The 22,829-nt window shown below is 46.3% G+C and overlaps 1 protein-coding gene across 1 annotated transcript in view; it reads left to right on the forward strand.

Annotated features, from left to right (window-relative positions):
• Nucleotides 1-921: 921 nt before the first annotated feature.
• Nucleotides 922-22,829, forward strand: part of LOC146190925 (uncharacterized) — a 33,552-nt gene continuing 11,644 nt past the window's right edge. Inside the window, exons 1-12 of the mRNA XM_084600256.1 lie at nt 922-1,080; nt 1,552-1,670; nt 4,163-4,241; nt 4,376-4,468; nt 8,169-8,345; nt 11,163-11,243; nt 11,330-11,534; nt 12,360-12,469; nt 15,758-15,844; nt 16,151-16,233; nt 16,322-16,403; nt 19,090-19,192. Coding sequence (XP_084456382.1) covers nt 922-1,080; nt 1,552-1,670; nt 4,163-4,241; nt 4,376-4,468; nt 8,169-8,345; nt 11,163-11,243; nt 11,330-11,534; nt 12,360-12,469; nt 15,758-15,844; nt 16,151-16,233; nt 16,322-16,403; nt 19,090-19,192 — 1,378 coding nt within the window. The remainder of the gene's footprint in view (nt 1,081-1,551; nt 1,671-4,162; nt 4,242-4,375; nt 4,469-8,168; nt 8,346-11,162; nt 11,244-11,329; nt 11,535-12,359; nt 12,470-15,757; nt 15,845-16,150; nt 16,234-16,321; nt 16,404-19,089; nt 19,193-22,829) is intronic.

The following is a 22,829-nucleotide window of genomic DNA, read 5'->3' on the forward strand; positions in this document are numbered from 1 at the left end:
ACCTTAAGCATGCAGTACTGCGGCATAGAAGGTAAATTAGGAAACAGAGTCTGCTTCTTTTATGTTCACTGCCTGCAATGGGTCCGCAGAATAGCAGGAGCAGAAGCGAACTACAAACCCGGATCGAGAGAAAGGGAAGGGGCTCAACCTGACGAGACAAATATTTTAACTAATACTACACTTTGAAAAGAGGGCACCGGCTTGTGGTTAGGTGTCGTTTTTGTTGCAATATGTCTGGTGAGCTGCGCGATAAAGCCTTGGTGCATCGATACGCAGGGCTATCGTGTACGTAACCGCTGCATTGGGCTGCCTACTTCAAATAATTCGGGCTTTTCAAACTTTCTGTGTCAATGACACTTAATTCCAGAGGCGTGGCAGAGTTTGCTTTCGTAATAACGGGCCGGAGAGGCAACCAGGTCTCCCCAACGTAAGGAGACGATGGCGAACAGCTGCCTTTACTCACACGCAGTTCACGCAGATAGTCCTCCCCGGATATCACTTTACCAGCGACTGAACGAGGTTTTCTGAGAAATAATTAAAATAAACTTAACTGCGAGTAAATCAGTAAAGCAGAAACGATTACGTACCGCTTTGTCTTGCCACGTTTGTAGCTGTTTGTCATTGCTACGAAAATGACATTGCTTATGGTGCTGCGCCTGCTCTCGAAATCTCACTTTGGTTGAAGAAAAATAACACCATCCATCAAAACTCAGTTTACACGCAAATGAACCATCTTCCTTACAACTTTCTCGAAGATATTAGAAGAAAAGGGCCGCGAATGAATACAGCGAAGACAAAGAGAACAGTGTTCAGCGCGCCCACGAGGCCTCGCGCAACATCTCAAGGTAAAGAAGCTGAAGTGCGTTGCTAGTAAGGCCCTTTCTGGAACCAGTTCGGCCTCTTTCAACGGCGTTCCAAGCAATGTCGTTAGCTATCTACCTCACTGGTATCGCCGGATTCATTCTGGGCGTTACGACCATGCTGGTCCTGGAGATGGTCCTTTTCTACTACGTGGTCAGTCTCCCTCCCAGGCCACGCACGAAGCCGTTTGCCAAGTTTCTGCCCATCCATCTGCCTCAGGTAGGCCGGCGATAAAAACGCGATTAGAAAATGTCCCCTTTTATTTAGCCGCTGATGATTAACTATAGATTTTCGCCGAGAGTGATAATACAAACTTACAGCGCAACGTCTCATTTTTGCGTGTTAATGCTGCGTGGCACTTTTTCCGGGTATAAGTCCTCCTTTTAAACTTTCTATTAATTACGATGGAGCCAAATGCCCTTTTGTTCATTATTGCTATTATTTCGGTAACTGTAAGCGCGTTTCTCAGTACTCAGCCAATAAATATGCATATCGAAGTCAGCATAATGGTGAGAGATTCTCACGGCGCTAAGGCGAATTAGGATCTGCTATGCCCCCCCCCCCCCCCCCTCTTTAAACAGGTACCACAAAGATTCAAAAGTTTCTAGCTTACAAACCAATATTAGCGGCATATCAATTGTCTCACTGACATCAGGTTCATTTGTTGATCAGATCTTTTTTATGGCCCAGAAACTCCTACGATTGGTGCAGCCTGGCAACTGGAGCAAGCAGCGAGGTTTTCTAATCGTCGCCAATCTTCTGGCGCAGTTCCTCTTTCGGGAATGGAAAGACAGCATCTTCCTACGCAGGTAACCAAAGGCACTTCCGAATATTAAAGAAAAATCTGCTGAGCTTATCCCCAGCGGCCAGCGGGCTCAAGCTTCTTCAGACGAAGTTCCGCCAATTTTATGCATTAGCAGTGCTAATAGTTACAGGACGCCTTGATACTAACCAATGTAATCTCCATATGAGGGTGTGCAAGCGCATACGTTTATGCTTATTTGTGCTGCTTAACCTTTCATTTCGACACGTGCATCGACAATATTGCGTCACAGCGTCAGCCTTTACGTCTTAATAAATGAAAACAGCGTTTAAAACATTTAGTGCATACGACGCCACACCATGTTTGAAACAAAAAATGCTCTAAATAAATTCTTCAAAGAGTTGCCACAAATGATAAGACCGCCGTACCATCACAGCGACAAAGTTAAAAACGTCAAGCACCTGCCATATCGGTAGTTGCTTCAGTTTCACTGCACTGAAAAACTAATTCTTACCACATCCGATCATCATACATTCGACTCTTCTACTATTCAGCGATACCTCGTGCTACACTCTGTGACACAACATCCAATCCCACACCACACCGCGCCACACCCCACCCTACCTGTCTAGGTTACAAGGTGAGTCAGGCTGTGAGGTAAGCCGTAACAGAGGCCTCCGGACTATTTCGAGCATTTGGGGATCGTTCACGTGCACTGAGATTATAGAGCACCGAACACCTTTGCGTTTCGCCTTCACTGAGACGTCACCGCCGCGTTCGCGTTCTATCCACGGTAGTCGAATTCAGTATCCCAGTATATTAACCACATAGCCACCAGGGTAGGTTTGGCTCTTGAACGCGGCCTTAAGCCTTAAATCAGCAGTCGTGGCATCAACCTGACAAGCGTGTCAGCGTATCGAGCGTCTTGCTCGTGCAGCAGCTGTGACCACGGAGAACTGATAGTAAGGGCGCTTTTTCTTCCCCAGAATAATTCATTTTCCGGCCACAGGCACCCCATTTTTCCTATGGCAGTGATAGCCTCCTCTTCCTAGCTTCCTAGCACTAGCTAAGAGCCATGGGGACCAATCCATAGAAACGGAACTCATGGCTCGATAAAACGAATAGGAGCGTGAACGTCGTGCCGTGGCAGCCTTGTAAGCACTACAACTTGGGATGCAAATTCAAATTTCGCCACGCAGGATCCAAATGACCTTGACCTAATTGAGCGTAGACGGCCACCAGAATTTGAGACGGACACTGCGACTTTTTTGCAAAAAATAACGCAAACAAAAACAAAAATTCACGGAATAAAAAGTCCGGGTAAAAAGCACTATCGAGTCTTCTCTTAAAGTGAGGCTTGAGGGTTTCCATAATTAAAACCACGAAACCCTACACAACGTTGCTAAAGCATGCATTACCATACTTACAGGGCATTCTTTCGTACATCTAGGTTTGAACCTTGATTAAAGCCTGCCATTTTTTATGCTACAGAGCTTAACCAATATATTATTTTCTTCCTTTAACAGCACTAGCTTATAAGATCGAGATTCCCTGCCAATACATAGTGTTCATGGCTGTCAACGTAAGAATGAAATAGTTCTTACGAAAGTCAAAGGCGCAGTAACTGCCTCATCCCGCGCGGTGGCTGAGGGGTCAAGACGCTTTGTTGCTGAGCCTAAGTATCTGATTCAAATCCGATCACAGCAGCCGCGGTTCAATTCGGGTGATATGCGCAGGCATCAGTTTGCTGTTCAGCTCATCTTTCGCAGTAACCCTTCATATTGGGCGAGTTTGTAGTTCATCTCGAGTTGGGGATTTTATAGCATGAACAAAGACAATGACAAGAATGTGTGCCTCGCCACTCATGTCATTGTCTTTTTTGCGCGATAATACACCCTAAAACATCTTGCACATACTGGTCGCAATAGCAACGCGTTCAGATACATCCGGCAATGTTTTGCATATCGCCAATCCTGCATTAAGATCCAGGGCATCGAACATGGCCCGTTTTGATTTGGAAACAGAGGAACACCACAGTGCGCAGTGCTGTCTTCTCTCCTATTCAGTTTGCTATGATGCACCTGGCCACCTTACTGGGTGTTGTGGGTGATGTGCAGCATGCGCTATATGCCACCGACATGATCACGTGGACTACCCAGGGCTCCCTCGGGGATAGTGAGTAGGAAATAGGACTCTTTTTGGAGACAGGAGCAATTCCAGAGCGCTGAGAAGTCCGGGTACTATACCAAATCAATATATACACTCTCTCACTACCCTGGCCAAACTCTGTAAGAGGGGGGGGGGGGGAGGGGGGGTCTCGTGGGAGGGGGGGGGGGTGCTCTTGTAGCTTTCCACTATGGAACCTCTTTCTTTCACTCCTATAGTCTTCCCTTTCCAAGTACAGATGTCCACCAAGATGTGTTGCAGGCATTGCGCCTTTAATTTCCTCAAAAACCAATCAACCAAACAAAGCGGCTATGTAGTGCTCGTCATTTACATTAGCACGAAATTGCAATCGTGCATTTTCTTTGCTGCCAGGTTGCTTCTCAGCGCCATCAGCAAGGGACTTCAGGAAGCCCAGCGTGGTGCTGCGGGGAAAATTTTCGAGAGGATCCAAGTGAGTTTCCTACCAAAGTAATTGCTATCACCATTCTGACAATCGCCTTTTTATGTGAACGCCAATGGGAGTGGAGGACGATGACAGCGGTTGAAATGGAGTACTTTGCAATTGGCCCTGTATCGACTTTGCAGCTTCGCGAGTTCGACCTCGGCAGTGACTTCCTCACGTTCACGAAGATATCCGTCAATGACGTCATCCTCCACGACACCTGGAAAACACTCGAGGTGAGTGACAGTGGCCGCCCATGACCTATAGCTTTTGGAGCGTTCTTCGGAAAGACTTTCTTCTCTTTTTATTCACCGCTATATTACTGCTATTTACTTTAGCGCTAAGGCCAGCAAGAGACTTTCTTTCCACTGTGCACTTCACATGAACCGCCGGAAAATTGCAGGCATTTACCAGGTTGCTCTCAATATCGCAGAAAGGAACAGTTGCAATTGGTTTCCGCCTATTATCTTAGCTGTTAGGACACGCCAGCGCAGCATCGACTGCTTACGAACTCTTCTAATTTGTAAACACGTTCCCGAGTGCAGTGTTTTATTTTAAGTTATCTGCAGAGCAAGGCTTAGGTATCAGCTTCGACGTCAAACGTGTCGCCTCGTCTGGTAAAAACACTTTAGACCAAACATGTCAGGGGGATTTGAGTTGACGTGTAATGGTGCGTACGGGTTTCGTTCGAAGTCATCCTTTTCTTGGTTTTCACACTGCGTCTAGTGCATATATTTCTAGTTGTATTAAGGCCTTTATACCCTATATTTCACTCGAATGAAAACAGCATAATCTTCAAACAATTAAGAAAACTGTCTATTTTACTGATCTGAAGCACTGAGGCGCCAGGGCAGAATGGAAAAATAAAATTACGCCAAAGCGCGACACGCAAATCTTGGAGAAAGCTTGAGAAAAGAGACGATTGCAAACGCCAAGACAGCTTTCCAACTTTTTTTGATCAGAAACCGCAGCCCGTTAAATTACCCCATTATGCAGTTATTCTTCGTCGCATCAGCACTATCCCCACGAATGAACTTCGAAAGGCAATGCCTATGTGTCTTGACGCAAAGTCTAGAGAGAGAGCGCAGGCTCCAAACGCAGATGTTTCGGGTAGAGAGAGAGAGAGAGAGAAGGCAGAGAGGTTAACCAGGAAGGCTTCCGGTTTGATACCCTGCACTGGGGAAGGAGAATGAGGAGTTTAAAGGAGAAAGATAGAAGAGAATGATAGGAAAGGTAAGGCGGCGAGGAGCACAGTCACAGTTTCACAATCAAGTTTGCGTCTGTCATAAAACACAAGTGCTTTGAAGGCTTTGCCGTTAGACGCCTTCTGTGGCCATGGGCCGAGGATTTTCTCCTCTGTGAAAGGACGGCTGTCAAGATGGTCCAGAGCCGAACGCAGCGCATATCTTTCGCTTGAAAAAGCAGGGCACTCGCAAAGGAGATGCTGTGCGGTCTCTTCGCAGCCGCATCTTTCACAGTTAGGGCTATCCGCCATTCTCATCACATAAGCGTATTTTTTGGTGAATGCAACACCGAGCCACATACGGCACATCAGTGTTGTTTCGCGCCGCCCTTTGTTAGGGAGAACACGAAGGCGCAGCCCAGGGTCTAGTTCCCTGAGGCGTCGATTGGAAAATTCTCCTTTGTTCCAGGCTGAAAGCGTTAGCTCCGCCGCTAAGGAACGAAGTCGACAAGCTGCGTCAACTCTAGATATAGGAATGTTCACTGTAGTTCCGTCGTTGTGTGCAGAACGGGCAACTTGGTCTGCCTGGTGGTTTCCCTCAATACCGCAATGTCCAGGTAGCCACTGGAAAATTATATCATGACCTTTTGATGTAGCGTCGTGGTATAGCACGCGGATCTCTGCATTTAGTTGTTCATGTGATCCACGACGTAGCGCAGCTTGAACGCCTTGAAGCGCTGCTTTCGAGTCCGTAAAAATGGACCAGACACCTGGAACTTCCTGGCCGATGTGTTCAATAGCGGCACGTAAGGCAGCCAGTTCCGCACCAGTTGAAGAGGTGGGGTACGTCGTCTTAATCCTCACCACGATGGACCTCGACGGTATCACTACGGACCCCGCGGAGCTTGTTGCAGCAACTGAGCCATCGGTGTAGACGTGCTCACGATTATTGTGCATAGAATACAGGTGACCCAACGTCATTTGCTTCAAGGCAGGCAATGGTACACCCGTTTTCTTTTTTACTCCCGGAATAGATAGGTAAACTTTCGGTTCATGTAGGCTCCATATGGTTAAACTCGGTCTTGAAGCTGGAGTGAACTGTGAAGGAAGGTAGGTGCGATGAGCTGCTATGGTTTTGGCAAATGCAGTATGTGGTCTAATTGTTGGGATAGTTGCCAGGTGGTGACGGGAAACCCGGTTGAGGTGTCGTATATGTGTCCTCATGGTTTCATCAGCAATATATGTAGCTATTGGATGCTCGCGGGAGAGAAGAACCGTTGCTGCCGTTGAGGTACATTTTGGCAGTCCAAGACAGATGCGGAGAGCCTGAGCTTGCACGCTTTGGAGGATCTCGATGTTCGTCTTCCTAATATTATTGAATATTGGAAAGCTGTACCGCATGTAACCCAGGAAAAGTGAACAGTATAGTTGCAGCATAGAGTGCACTGACTCGCCCCAGGACTTGCCTCCTAGAAAGGAGAGAACATGGGCAATCACCGTCAGTCTTTTCTTCATACCACTAATATGTGGACTCCACGAGAGGTTCCTATCAATGACGATTCCAAGGAAGCGATGACTCTTTTCATAAGGAATAGCTTTGCCATTTATGTATACTACGTATTGTGACATTGATTTTCGTGTGAAGGCCACCACAGGACACTTCTCTGTTGAGATAGTAAGACCCTGTACACGAAGATATGACGTCACAATCGATGCCGCTTTTTGTAGTCTTGCACAAACTTGGGGTCTAGTCACGCTTGAGGCCCAAATGCAAATATCATCCGCATATATGGATATCTGAGCTGACTGAGGCAGCAGGTCGACTAGGCCGATGAGCACAAGATTGAATAGAGTGGGGCTCAGTACCCCACCCTGCGGAACTCCGCGAGAGGTTCTGTGTGAGGATGTTCGTCCGTCCTCTGTCTGGATGAACAGTGACCTGTCTGACAACTGCGTATCCAGCTATAAGTTCGTCCTCCGATATCAGCAGTTTCCAGTGCATCTAGGATGGCTTCATGCGTTACATTGTCGTAGGCACCTTTAATGTCTAAAAACAATGCCGCAGTCAATCTTTTCAGATTCTTTTGGACATTGACTGACGTAACCAGGTCTACGACATTATCTATAGAGGAGCGGCCGCGTCGAAACCCAGACATGAAATCTGGATATTGTTCGTGTCGTTCCAAGTACCACTCAATGCGTGTTAATAGCATCCTTTCCATTTTCAAATAATGCTCGGACCCAAAGCTTCCTTGCGAATGGCGAATGTGCGATTTCGAGTCATTAAACTACAGCTACAATTTATTTAATAGTTTAATGACTTCCACTCATAGTTGCAGATCTGGAGATCTACGTGAAGGATTTTCGTCCCATGTTAACACACACAGACACGCGCGCACACACGCCCGTCCCCCCCCCCCCTCCCACACACGCACACAATCACGCACACGCACATACAAACGCACGCACGCACATGCACATGCACACACAACAAAAAAATTCACCGCAGCAGTATTCATTGAGGTAACAAGAAATCGCATGGTTACGTAATGGGACCAAAAAATTCCTATTTCAAAGCCTTTTACTTCAGGCAGTCTATATTCTCGTTAATTTAAGTGGGAACATTTTGTTTTCTAATGTTTTTAAAATATGTTATTATTTGTTATTTCTGAAGTTAGTTGAAAAAGTAAACGTTCCCCGTATGGAGTATCACTCTATTAGCTGCGCTTTTTTGGCGCGTTTTGCGTTTGTAGCAGGTAGACATCTTCCTCAACTTGGACTACGCCGGCGGCGTGACGCTGGCCGTGGACGCTGAGCTGATCATAGGCGGAGTGGCCTCGCTGGCGGTCAAGGTGAACCACTTCTCTGCGAAAAGCCGCCTGCAGTTCTCCAGGAAACCATACACCCACTGGTCTTTCGCCTTTTACGAAGTGAGTCGCTCATTTAGCAGCGGTGCTCATGGTTTCGGGTTTCGTGATTGCGGCTAACGAAGGACTTGGGAGCAACAAAGACATGTTTCGGGACGTATTCCTTAATGCTCTATGGCACCGAAGCGAAGCACTATAGGCTCCCTCCCATGCCATTCACTTTTACAGCGCTGCTCTTTTGCGCCTATTCCTGCGTTTCGCGTCGTCGTCGGTGTGGCTGTCGGTGTGGCTGTCGGCGTTGTCCTTCGTAACCAGCTTCGCAACTCGGGCGCTCCTCCTCCCCCCCCCCCCTTCTTCTTTCTCCTTATCGGCGACCACGCGTGTTCTCAGATTGCTGCGCGCGCTCCTGCCACCACCGCTCTCCGCAGCGTGTGCCCCCCCCCCCCCCCCCTTACTTGCGTGGCGACGACGGTATTTTCCGGTTGCCGAAACTCCGGTTTTCTATCAGCGGATCATGGTGCATGCATCCCAAGCCGAAACGCAGAGCCACGTTGTCTTGACTCGCTATCGGCATCAGCGGCATCAGTCAATCGCTTCTATTTCTTCGCCTAGGTATGGACCCACGAGCCGCCTCCCGTAACCTAACGGGAATTTAATCGATCTCCTCACTTCTCCGACCCCAAAGCTTCCTTCATGACGGACAAGATCTGTTCGTGGAGTGTTTCTTGAAGGAATATGAGTAAAAAAAAAATTGTTTGTAATTGTACATACATGTCATAGCTCGAAATCTTTGCCTCAATCGATCGAAAAGGTGAAACAGCTGATTAGCTGCGCTCAAATTTCGCATTAGGAAGTAAAGTAATCGTCACAAATTTCTTTTTAATTCTCACCAATAACGCCGCTTGTCTATTGCAGCCCGATATGCCGTACAAATTGCGTCTTGCGCTGGTCTCGCGAAATAAGGACGGCCAAAATGGCAGCAAAATCATCTAGCCGCCATGAAGTCATGCCTTGAAACAACACATTATAATTCCCTTTCGAGGTGTCAGCTTCGTGTGTATATTGCACATCATGATGACAAAACTTTTTTACACGGATCGAGCGCTCTGGTTCGTTATATGATTTCACTGTAAGCACTAGTGCTGACTGGCCTTGAAGTGGAGCAATTATCATTATATTTAAAAAACAGGAGTGAAAAGGTAGGAAATTACCAGACAATTTTTTTTATTGCACTGCGCCAAGTCATAGGAGTGCAGTTTACGTAGGGCAGAGCAGGTGTTTACGTAGGGTTTACGTAGAGGGCAGGCGTTTGCGTAGGGTTTGACATACCAAAGCGAACCAGGCTATAAAGTACCTCGTATTGGAGGCCTCCAGAAATATTGATCGCCTGAGGTTCTCTAACGCGACTACCATACCACAGCACCTGGGTGTCTTGCTTTTCCCCTCCATCGAAAAGCGGATGCTGCGGCTTGTATTTTATCCCTTGTTCGTAAGTTCACCAGAAGGGCAAAGGTGAAAGAAAAGAAAATTTTACGGGCCAGCCAGCTGGTTCACAAAGCGCCACTATCGCTGCCTCGTGCCATTAGATAACATACAAGAACACTGACCACCCCTATATTTTGACAGGGTAAAAACACGTGCTTGTTTTTTGGCTTGCGAAGGCAGCGCTGTCCTCGGACGAGGCAGGGCCAATGAAGACGGATCACGCGGTGCTCGTTTGCTCGCGGACTCCAGCGATTCCATTCATCATGTGAATCGGTCTTTACCAACGGTTTTTTTTTTGTCTCAAAACAGTTCATGAATGTGTTCCACAAATTTCTTGAAACTTCTCTTAAGATACTAACTACGCAAAGAAGTATTTCTATAGTTTGTTTTGTGAGAAGTTAGTCGTAAAGGTGGTGGTATTGTTGAGCATAACTCAACTAAATCAGTTTACTGCTACTCTCAATGCTTAGCAAGAAGTGTCTGTCTATAAAGCCTTTCTAGCATGCTACAGCGCATTCTTAGGCCTGCGTACTTTTATTACTGGCGCGCACGCACACGCACGCAGTCCCCCCCCCTCCCAGAACACACACACACACACACACACACACACACACACACACACACACACACACACACACACACACACACACACACACACACACACACACACACACACACACACACACACACACACACACACACACACACACACACACACACACACACACACACACACACACACACACACACACACACACACACACACACACACACACACACACACACACACACACACACACACACACACACACACACACACACACACACACACACACACACACACACACACACACACACACACACACACACACACACACACACACACACACACGCACGCACACACACGCACACACACGCACACACACACACGCACACACACGCACACACACGCACACATGCATGCATGCATGCATGCATGATGCACGTGTGCGCGATTGAGTGCGCAGCTCCGCTCCAACCTGTGCTTCCATCAATGAACTGGGCCCATATCGCTACCTGCTTTCGTCGAAGTAAAGCTGATTCAACTCGCGAGCTACATGGTAAGCAGGGTTTCTGGTATATTAGTGACGGCTTATATGAAGTCTTTATATTTGTGAGCATTGACAGCGCTCAACGATGTGAAAACATCTATCACAAATCAGCACAATCTCCAATCGGCACGAATGAGTGGAGGTTCAGTGGTAAAGCATGGACGAATTTTCATAGTTTCAAGGCGGCCTCAATATTTTCTTAATTGCACTGCAATGAAATTTCACAGTTTTTTAACATTCACCAGTGACACTTAACGATACGTGAGCCAATACCTAAAACTCAGCCTTAATATCACTTTCGCAGGAGCCAAAAATTGTGATATCCGTGGAATCATCCCTGCAAGGCCAGAGTTTCCCGCAAATTGCGAACATCATAACATCCACGGTAAGTACTAGCAGCAATACCAAAAAGGCATAACTGGTAGTCCTTTAAAAGCGGTTTCCTTACTGTCCCGTCGGTGGGTGCCACAGATCAGGCGGACGCTGCGCATCAAGCACACGATTCCCAGCTACAAGATCCGGATAAAACCGTTCGTCCTGTTGCCGGACCTTCGCATCGCGCCGCCGCTGCAGGAGAAGATCAGCCACAGCGGCAAGCTCGAAGTCACCGTGGTCGAGTGCTCAAGACTGGTGCTTTGCGAAGGATCGTTCCAGCTATACTGCATGGTGTCCATCGGTACGCACGGTTCTTCACACTTTACTTTGGTTGCAGCAAGAAAGAAAGTGCATAACGTGCACCTCCCACACAATAAAAAATAAAAGTTAACAAGATTCTTGTGTGTTATAGTGGCACTAGAAAGATTTTGGATTTAGCCATTTTAAATTAGAAAAATCGGTAAAACCTGCAGCATAAACATTAGACATCCTTTTAGCATTCAGCTCAGAAGATATGGAGATATAATTCTTGTCTCCTTGGCTGCCACTCAGCACTGAACACAACTCACCATGAGTATTTCGAATGCGTGATACATCCTATTAATCTTCTATGCTAATCGGATATGATATTGGCACTGGAATCATGCTATAAATCAGCATTTTCAGGCTCGAAAATCTGTCAGTCACAACGGGAGGCACAGTGAGAAGAGCTAAATGGGCTTCGTTTAAGCATTTTTGTTTGCCCTTAATATATCGTTTACCAAAACGCTTATCACTGTTCGCTCAAACGTAGGCGACTGCCCCAATTCTCATTAACGACTATTACTGCAATACCATCGGACAACATTTAACAGTTCAAATCTTATAATCAAAGGAGCTGAATTGCCGACCGACAGAATAAAAATAATATTTGCTTAACTCTCAGAGTCACCGAAAGCCATTGTGCTTACTTCTCATGCAGGCGTCGTTGCCCAAAGTGTGCTTACACCCTGTAATAAAGTCCTACTAGACGTTTGTGCAAAATTGCCATCTTTTCTCACTGAATTGTTTTTGAGCAGGCCTGGTGTTCAACGGAGGACAAGTTTCCACGCCGCAGTCTGAAATAGGACGATCATTATATATGCAGAGGACTCGCAGTGGATCAACGTGGACAAGATTGTTGGCACAGCATGGATACCCATTGACCTCGAGGTTATCAAGGAAAGAGGCCAAGCTAGTGGTGTGGAGCTCAAAGAGGTAAGCTATATAGTTCTGTTTATTGAAGAGAACGGGAGAGAGGCCAGCCGAAAAATTCAATATCTGACCTGGTTCTCTTCACTGGGGAAGCGTAAGAGAAGCAGAAAAAGGAGCATGATGCATGGAGATGTGGTGAGAAGCATGAAACAAACACACACGCACAGTAACTTGTCTGGCAAGTGGCAGTCCAGTACAGTGTAGCTCAGCAAACGGCTAGGAGTCCGAACAGTTTGTGGATCTTGGCATATTCTTGCAGCCAAGCGCATAGTAATACCCCCTCCGAGAGAGATCTGCACAGAACTTAAAATACCCTCAACAGTCTCTGTAATAGCACACGTAGAACATTCCACCTGTCCAATTAAATGCAAATATTTGGTGTGAAAACCACGTTAAATGAAGTATATGAGTAAACATGCATAAAGGTGCGCGGAACAAAAAATCAGTGTCCGATATAGTTTTCTATGACGGATGTTTTGGGTGCCTAGCTGGGCCCAGTAAGCCACTGTCGCCCTCCTAATACAGTTCGAAATATTACAAATGGTGTCCACTCTGGAAAGAGGCAAAACTGTTACGAAGGCCACTGCTGAGAGCGATTTTTGCTTCAGCATCTGCCTACCCAATTCTATCGAGCCCGCCGTGTGAAGTAATCCATTAAAAATTACACGAGTGAACTTAAGTCTGCATACGTGAAAAAAACGCAAAAATGTTGAGAGTTCCGGGTTTAGTTCCGTTATTAGTTTTGCGTTTTGATGCTGATAGCGTCACACACACACACACACACACACACACACACACACACACACACACACACACACACACACACACACACACACACACACACACACACACACACACACACACACACACACACACACACACACACACACACACACACACACACACACACACACACACACACACACACACACACACACACACACACACACACACACACACACACACACACACACACACACACACACACACACACACACACACACACACACACACACACACACACACACACACACACACACACACACACACACACACACACACACACACACACACACACACACACACACACACACACACACACACACACACACACACACACACACACACACACACACACACACACACACACACACACACACACACACACACACACACACACACACACACACACACACACACACACACACACACACACACACACACACACACACACACACACACACACACACACACACACACACACACACACACACACACACACACACACACACACACACACACACACACACACACACACACACACACACACACACACACACACACACACACACACACACACACACACACACACACACACACACACACACACACACACACACACACACACACACACACACACACACACACACACACACACACACACACACACACACACACACACACACACACACACACACACACACACACACACACACACACACACACACACACACACACACACACACACACACACACACACACACACACACACACACACACACACACACACACACACACACACACACACACACACACACACACACACACACACACACACACACACACACACACACACACACACACACACACACACACACACACACACACACACACACACACACACACACACACACACACACACACACACACACACACACACACACACACACACACACACACACACACACACACATGCACGCACGCACGCACACAGAGCGCCCCACTCTTTGTAAACGTGCTTAACCGTGTCTCGCTACTCATCCAGTACTTTTGGCGTTGTTTTGAATCTTCCGAGATTATTTAAACCGTCTCACCCAGTTTCATGTCCTACCCGTTAGCCTAGACATCAATTTTGTTCACATTCTGACGAGGTAAACATTTTGACGGTCCAGTGGGCGAAATTTTGAGATGGCCCATCTGAACATTAAGATAACTACTTAATTGACCGCACTGAATTAGGTTAGATGCCGATTTAAGTCTAATTCTGACCACATAAATTTAGGGGATTCGGAGGATCAGATTATGGTGGTGCTCCATCGCTATTTGAAAATCACCGCTTAACTGACCATACACGATTTAAGTTCGAAATTAAGGTCACATTTTGTGCGTCCAGGGGAAAAAATGTGGGCGTAGCCCTTCGAAAATCGGAGATCGCCATCGAAATAGGCCATATTCGAATTAGGTTCGACATCAAAATTGGTCAAATTGTCTGATTATTCTTTCGGACACGCTATTTCCACAGCTCCCGTCCACAGATAAATTCGTTCAATTATTTAACCAGTTATATAGTTCGCTTACATAATCAAATATTCTTACTATAATCATATATATATATATATATATATATATATATATATATATATATATATATATATATATATATATATATATATATATATATAACTGTTATATTAATTGCATACGCATTTGATGACCGACAGTTCATACGGATACTTTTGCCGATACGGTCTGTCCGTAGGCTTTGCCTACGTCACCAATGAGCCAAGAAATGCTTTCGCAATAAATATTACTCTGCGATCTTCGGAACAGACAGATGTAAAGAGCTCCATGATGTTTGATTCCCGCTACCGGTAGGCTGTGCGGCGTAGGAAAATGTCCAAATTTGCAATCCAGACTTTGAGTCATATGCATGTACCACTTTTGAGTTGGTTTTCTACAATTGTAACAAGTCGATTCACGAACGACAAAAAGCTAAACAGCGGTTGATGTAGAGTTATTCCTTAAATGGAACATGATAGTCGTCTTCTGAGCGGCTATCATCACGGCTGCAGAGGCTTGTATTCGCACAGATCAGCCAGTGCCCACATGCAGAGTTTTGATATTTTGACCACATGTACTAATTATAAATTTTTCAGTATCTTGGGAACATGCAGGAACGCCGAAGGCTTATCCGTCACCCGTGATGGTCGTTCAGTATGATATGTGAGGGCATAGCCTGATGCTGTTAGTCATTGATGCAAGCGCAGTGCACTTGAAAAACTGTTATCCTTCAGCTCATCTAGAATCTTCATGAGTGGGTGCAACTGTGTCTTGTAAGTACGCGTAAATACACACGAAATGGTTCCTATGCCAAGATGTTATCTGCACATTGCGCTTACATATGCTGTATGGATCAGAATTAAATTGGAGTCCATGTTAGGCGCGTCAAAATATAGAACGCTGTATTGGTATTAGCGCATTGCTTACGTGTACTTCCTTTGTGTTTGACAGAAACTTATAGAAGGGAGGTTCCGCGAGTGCGTCGTTGTGGACACCATTGCACCTAACTCCCCATTCGCTTCTGGCGGACTAATTGAGGTGAGTTGTTTCCACTTGCAGAACCATAACGCATGCAAAGCCAATGAGACTGATATTTATGCAAGTGGAATTTTCGTCGGTCTTTCTTTGTTAACAAAATTGAGCATGAACAGAGAAAGTGATATTCATGAGACGTTAACCTGTCCGTCACGGCTCTAAATCAAGGTATTGGCGAAGACTTGCGTTAAGGTGTGCTTTTTTTATACATTTCAATTTTAAAACGATACAGTCTCTTTTCTTGAGCTTTTTGAGTGATAGCTGCATTATCTGCTGTAGTGATGCACTCTTGTCGTGATTTTCTTTCAGGGAGACATCGTCATTTCTATAAAGGGCACCGATGTTACGGATATCAAGCAGGCCTACAAGCTCTTAGCCAAACACGGAGAAAAGTAAGATACAGCAAGAAACGACATCGTTGTCTGGTTTTCATTTGTTTTATCACGCTCAATAAGTAAACGATATCCCCTGGATATGCAGAGTCACCATGAAAGTAGAAAGGAAATCGGAATTCAAGTGGCATAAACAAGCTACATTGGAACAGCAAGGCCAAACTCAAAAGGTATTTGTTATCGATATTTCTTGTATTTTCCGCGGTTTCCAAAGCTCAGAAGCGTCTAGAGTGATGGTCGACATTACGCAAAAAGCCGGCTGAGCATTATTTAAGTTAATAGAACACGACGAAACATTTGTGATTATAATAACTTGAATTTAAGGTTGTTCTTTGACCGCAGCTGCAACAAGGACAAAGTTTTGTAATGATGTTCGATGGACAGGCCCAGACATAGGCAGCATCGATGCATTCTTTATCCTGTCTTCTTCACGTCTTGTAAACCGATGCACGTGTTTCTCGGATAAAAACTACAAATGTAAATATTATTGTTTCTTCAACAAGAACGTAAATTATGTTGCACATTACTTAGAGGTTTATCGAAATACCCCTGACAATATTTTCAACAGTCTCCGCATATTTAATAGATGATTGTTGAGCAAGTTGGTCTAACATCTAACCGCATATTTAATTGATACTGAAGAAAAAAATTGAAAGGGTTCAACGCTGCGCAACCAAATTTGGAGCGAAAACGACTGCGGAATCAGCGTACTCAGCTGCGAAGCCGACTGCCAGCAACTGCATTTCGATGGAGGCGAAATGAAATAGCGTCCCTGTGCTGTGCGATGTCTGTGCTCGTTTAAGGTCTCCTTGGTGGTCGTAATTACTCTGTCGTAAGCAGAATTCAGTTTCCTTCCCTATCGCATGCGATGCCGGCAGACGCTTTCCTGCTCCACTCTGTCAGCTCTCCACGACGATGCGCTCATGTGCAGAGCCGAAACTACCCTTCTCTTCTCCGTACCGGTGCGCGCATCTGCTGGGATGCCGCTACCCACCATCTCCTCTCTGTAGCGTGCGCAGCCGCAGAACACCGGTAAAACGCCGCAGCTGGTTACGGCGCATGCGCAGTAACGGCTTGTGCCCCATACGGCGACTTTGGCTTTACATGGCGTAGTGAAGCTTTTGCTTCACAATTGATGTCCTCGGCAACGGCAGGAACAAAATAAAGCCGTTTTATTCGCTAAACCCTTTCACAAATTGCTGTTTGTGAAGCTTTCTTGTTTTTTTTTATTTTTTTTTGTTTTTTGCTAGGGTAGACAGTAGGCTGGAAATTAACACTGGCAGGCTACGCCATCATTCAGTTAAAAACGGCCACTTTGAAAGGAGGTCTCGGGTTAAGTTTCGTTTGAACTAAGGGACGAGAAGGTATTTAAATTCCTTTATCAGAAGAAAAGCTAACCATGGTGCTGGAGATAGATCAACTCATCCAGAAGGAACTACATCATCTACTCTTACTGAGGCCAAAGATCGCATTCAACGCCAATTAAGTGCGTTCAGTGCCATCTTAATTTCTGAGAACACAAACTGAGAGAGTACAAAAAATCTGCACTAAAATTTGACAAAATAGGCTCAATGTGTGGAAGTTCAGGGGGTGTTGAGTTAAATCCCCGTCTAAAAAACCTGCGTCGCTTATATTGCCGAAGACAGTTAATAATGAAGACATGAGCAATTCGCTTAACCATTTGTGTTGTCTTTCATCCTGCCTGCGGCAATCCAGGGAGCACACGTCCTGCCTAGGAACATATTCAATCTAGCCGAATCTCACGTACTGTGTAACATCACAAATGTCGGTGACAAGAAATTGCCATATGATGCGAAATGTTACTTGCATGACCGTCACGAAAGAAACGGAGTTGATACTGTGCTTAAAAAATACCTCACCTCAAATATTATTCAATGAAACAGAATTCTAACGCCCCAAGGAATTATTTAGTAAACGCTTGAAAGTATGTTTAATTCAAACGACCATACCTTTGGGTGCGACGGTTTCACTGTTGTTCATTTAAAGCAACCAGGAAATTCAAGCCCTTGTGGCAGACTGATGTCATGCACACACTCGACATTACATTGGCGCTGCCGGGTTCATGATGCGCCAACATTTACATCACAGAAAGTTGATTATGAGCAGCAAGGGCATTAGAAACATACATGTCCATGTAGCGTCACGTTTTGTGATTGATTTGGTTTGTGAGGTTTAACGTCCCAAAGCGAATCGGGCTATGAGAGACGCCGTAGAGGCGGCCTCCAGAAATTTCGACCACCTGGGGTTCTTTAACGTGCACTGACATCGCACAGCACACGGGCACCTTCCTTTCCGCCTCCATCGAAAAGCGGCCGCCGAGGCCGGGATTCGATACAGCCTTCTTGGGAACAATAGTTCGAGCGCCGTAACCACTGCGCCACGCCGGCGGGGCTCGCTTTCAATTAAAGCACAACCTGGCACAACAGAAGTCAGCATGACCTAAACAAATATCCAACTTCACTGCCCTACGTTGGTAGTTTTGTAACAGCGTATCTGGTTGTTATCTGTTCCTTCAGAACCTGTAAATAAAAGCAACGGTTTACTCTTGTGGCGTTCTCGGAGATCGTGGGAAAACAGAGCAGCCCGAAGTCAAGGAACACAAGGAGTCTATGTAGCAAAGCGCATGAAAAGGAGGACTAAGCAGCAGCATTTTCACCCCGTTTGAGGCGACCACTATCTTATACTATAACACTACGTCAAAAGTTAACACTCTCTATGGTTTTGATAATTTCTTCGTATTTCCTGGGCAGTTTTAAAAGATCACCTAATACCATACCATTAACAACATTGAAGCCAGGTAATTTCAGTTTCAGTCATTACAGTTTCTATTTACAGATTGCAGAGCAAAGTGCGCCAGCTCAAGGAACAACACTAATGGACGAAACAAAAACAAAAACCAACCTCATCGCAACGAAGTCCTCGCTGGCAAGTCTGCTTGGTATGACCTCTTTCGTACCCTTCACTTGAAGCTCTTTCAAACACATAGCTTCAGATCGCTCTCTGGTCATATGCGGCACTAGCCTTTGAAAACACCACCGATTCTGCTGCACTTGTAACTCAATACACAAGAAAAGATGAGATCTCTTCGATAAACATGCCCGTTGTGTACATCCTGTCATTTAGCTCTTGTTCTTCACAAAGTACTTGCTGCGCAGTCGTTTCGCAGTGAGCTATATACTGCGCCAGCGCTTGACACGCAGGTGGCTGAGTTCATGAGGGCAGTATCTTTTGATGACTGCTAGTTCATATTTGTTTCGGCTTTGGCAGTGTATGTAGACGTGCCTTTAATATGTATGGCACTTCAAACTGCAAAGAAAACATAACTCGAATACACTTACCGTTAAAATAAAAATGTGGCAACAGCAGGTTTCACCCATTGGGCAATGTGCACAGGTTTTCATATCTTAAAGCAAGTAAAGCTATGCCCTCAACCATCGTGTGTCAAAAACCAATATCGTCACAGCCGAATCCTGATCTCTTCAAAACAATCTAGTTAACAATTGTGTGATTTATATGGTTATTGGGCACAGCACATGCTGTATACAGCGATCAGCTAAAGTTGACAGTTTTAAAGAGAGTGTAGCCCGCAGGTACTGTAAAAGAAAAAAACAATGAAAGCGTCATTGCTTATTACGACAGTTTCATACAGTTTTTCCTTATAACAGAGTTATTCGGTCACTGAGCTCACACGTTTTACTACACAAGTATTGTGAGGCAGAAGAACGCACCAGCAAATTCACCTTTTTACTTCAGGTAGGCCGAAGCAGCAGCTACCGACTAGCCACAGCTTAGCAACACTTCGTCTTCTTCGCACGACCCGAAGACCGATGATGATTACGCTGAGATGAAGATGAAGGTCACTCACAGTGCTTACAACATTCCCCCTCTCGAACGAAAGCGACCATCCTGGTCGCAAATTAAATCTTAAGGTCGGCGGTTAAAGGGTTTCAAGCGCGACACGTGCACAATCTCGGTGCCGCGACACCGGCGATCGCGAACAGGCGATGCAGGTGTGATGAGATAGTTTACAGGGGAAGTTTGTTCCAGAACCGTGTACGGGCCAATAAAACGGCTCAGAAACTTTTCACACAGGCCGGGGATGCGAGTAGGTGTCCAGAGTAGCACTTCGTCTCCAGGGCGGAAAGACACTGAGCGATGAGTCGCATCATACGTGCTTTTCCTGGAAGCTTGAGTGGCTTCAGTTTGAAGGCGGGCACGATCACGGCAGTGGGCGATACGAGACACGAACTGTTCGTGGGAAGGCGCGGCAGAAGGAGTAGAAGCTGTGAAGAAAGATGCTTCGAGGGAGAAGGTAGGATGGCGGGCATAAACAAGAAAAAACGGAGAGTAGGTGGTGGTTCGTTGAACGGCAGTGTTGTAGGCGAAGGTTACAAAGGGGAGTAAAGAGTCCCAGTTGTTGTGCTGAGGGTGAATGTAGGTGGATAGCATATCAGAAAGGGTGCGATGAAAGCGTTCCGTGAGGCCATTGGTCTGAGGGTGGTAAGGAGATGTAGTTTTATGCACCGTGCCTGAAGCATGAAGCACTGCGGCGAGGACGGTGGAGAGGAACGACTTGCCACGATCGCTAAGGAGGAGGCGAGGGGCGCCGTGGCGAAGAAGTATGGTGTGGAGGAAGAAGTTGGCGATTTCGGAAGCGGAGCCGGAAGGAAGTGCTGCGGTTTCAGCGTATCGGGTGAGGTGGTCAACGGCAGTAACGACCCAGCGGTTGCCAGCTGGAGTCAAGGGCAGGGGTCCATACAAGTCGATTCCGACGACTTCGAAAGGTGTGGAAGGACATGGGAGAGGTTGCAAGAGACCGGCAGGAGGCGACGTAGACCGCTTGCGTCGTTGACAAGGGATGCAAGACGCTACGTATTTTAATACTGAGGTTGAAAGGCCAGGCCAGAAGAAACGACGTTTGATGCGGTCGTAGGTTTTGTGGTACCCAAGGTGACCTGCGGTGGGGTCGTCGTGAAAGGCTTGTAGAACTTGAGGACGCAGGGAAGAAGGAATTACGGGAACCCATGTGTGGCCCAGTGGGCTGTAGTTGTGCCAAAATAATGTGCCATCCTGTAACTTGAAATTTTTGAGCCGACGACGGAGACGGGCATTTGGAGGTCTAATAACACCGCTGAGACTATCAATCAGCTTTTGACAGTAAGGGTCAGCACTCTGGTGGTGAGCAAGATTGCAGGGTATATCTGGCATGGGAGCAATAGAGGCGGCGCTCAAAGACTGCATAACTGTAGGGTTTAAATGGCTTGACTCCGTTGGGACAGGAGAGGAATGCGAGGACATGGGTTGCGACGGCAAAGCAATAGGGCAACGAGAGAGAGCGTCGGCGTCCTTGTGCTTCTTGCCCGATTTGTAAGTGACAGTAAAGTCGTACTCTTGAAGGCGGAGGATCCACCGCCCGAGACGACCGGACAGATTTTTCAAAGTGGATAACCAGCATAGGGCGTGGTGGTCAGTGACGACTGTGAAGTGACGGCCGTACAGGTAAGGACGAAACTTCTGAACAGCCCAGACGACGGCGAGACATTCTTGTTCGGTAATAGTGTAGTTTTGTTCCGCAGAAGTCAGAGTTCGGCTCGCATAGGCAACAACATTTTCTGTAGAGGTGTTTTGGCGTTGCAGAAGGACAGCGCCAATGCCATGGCTACTGGCGTCGGTGTGCAAAATTGTCGGTGCTTTATCATCAAAATGGCAGAGGACGGGACCCGAAGTCAGAGCACGCTTCAGAGTTTCAAATGCTTCTTCGCAAGCAGGAGACCAGATGAAAGGCGTGTCGTTGTGAAGAAGCGCATGTAAAGGTGAGGCAATAGAGGCGAAATTGCGGATGAATCTGCGGAAGTATGATGCCAAGCCGAGGAAACTGCGGAGATCTTTGACCCGAGTTGGACGGGGAAAGTGCAGCGCAGCAGCGATTTTTTCAGGGTCAGGCTTAATTCCTTCGCTGCTTACGAGATGGCCAAGAACTTTAATGGATTTTGATGCAAAACGGCATTTCTTCGTGTTTAGCTGTAGGCCAGCGCTGGAAAGTGCTGTCAAAACTTCATCGAGACGAGTAAGGTGATCAGGAAATGACGAAGAAAAAATGACGATGTCATCTAAGTAACAGAGACATGTTTTCCATTTGAGGCCGCGGAGAACTGTGTCAATCATACGCTCGAATGTAGCAGGAGCGTTGCAGAGTCCAAAAGGCATTACATTGAATTCGTATAAACCGTCCGGTGTTGCAAAGGCGGTCTTCTCTTTATCATCTTCATTCATGGGGATCTGCCAGTAGCCTGATCTTAAGTCAAGGCTGGAGAAAAATTTGGCACCTTGCAAACAATCGAGGGCGTCGTCAATTCGAGGGAGGGGATACACATCCTTACGAGTTATTCTGTTTAGAGCACGGTAATCTACACAAAAACGAACCGAACCGTCTTTTTTTTGCACTAGCACAACAGGCGATGACCAGGAACTAGACGATGGGCGTATGATGTTGCGTGCAAGCATGTCAGCAACATTTTCCTGAATAACTTTGCGCTCGGTTGGGGAAACACGATAAGGCCGGCGTCTAACTATGC

The sequence above is a fragment of the Amblyomma maculatum genome, chromosome 4 (genome assembly GCF_055883805.1).
Source record: "Amblyomma maculatum isolate TAMU_Amacu chromosome 4, ASM5588380v1, whole genome shotgun sequence".
NCBI classification, from domain to species: domain Eukaryota; kingdom Metazoa; phylum Arthropoda; class Arachnida; order Ixodida; family Ixodidae; genus Amblyomma; species Amblyomma maculatum.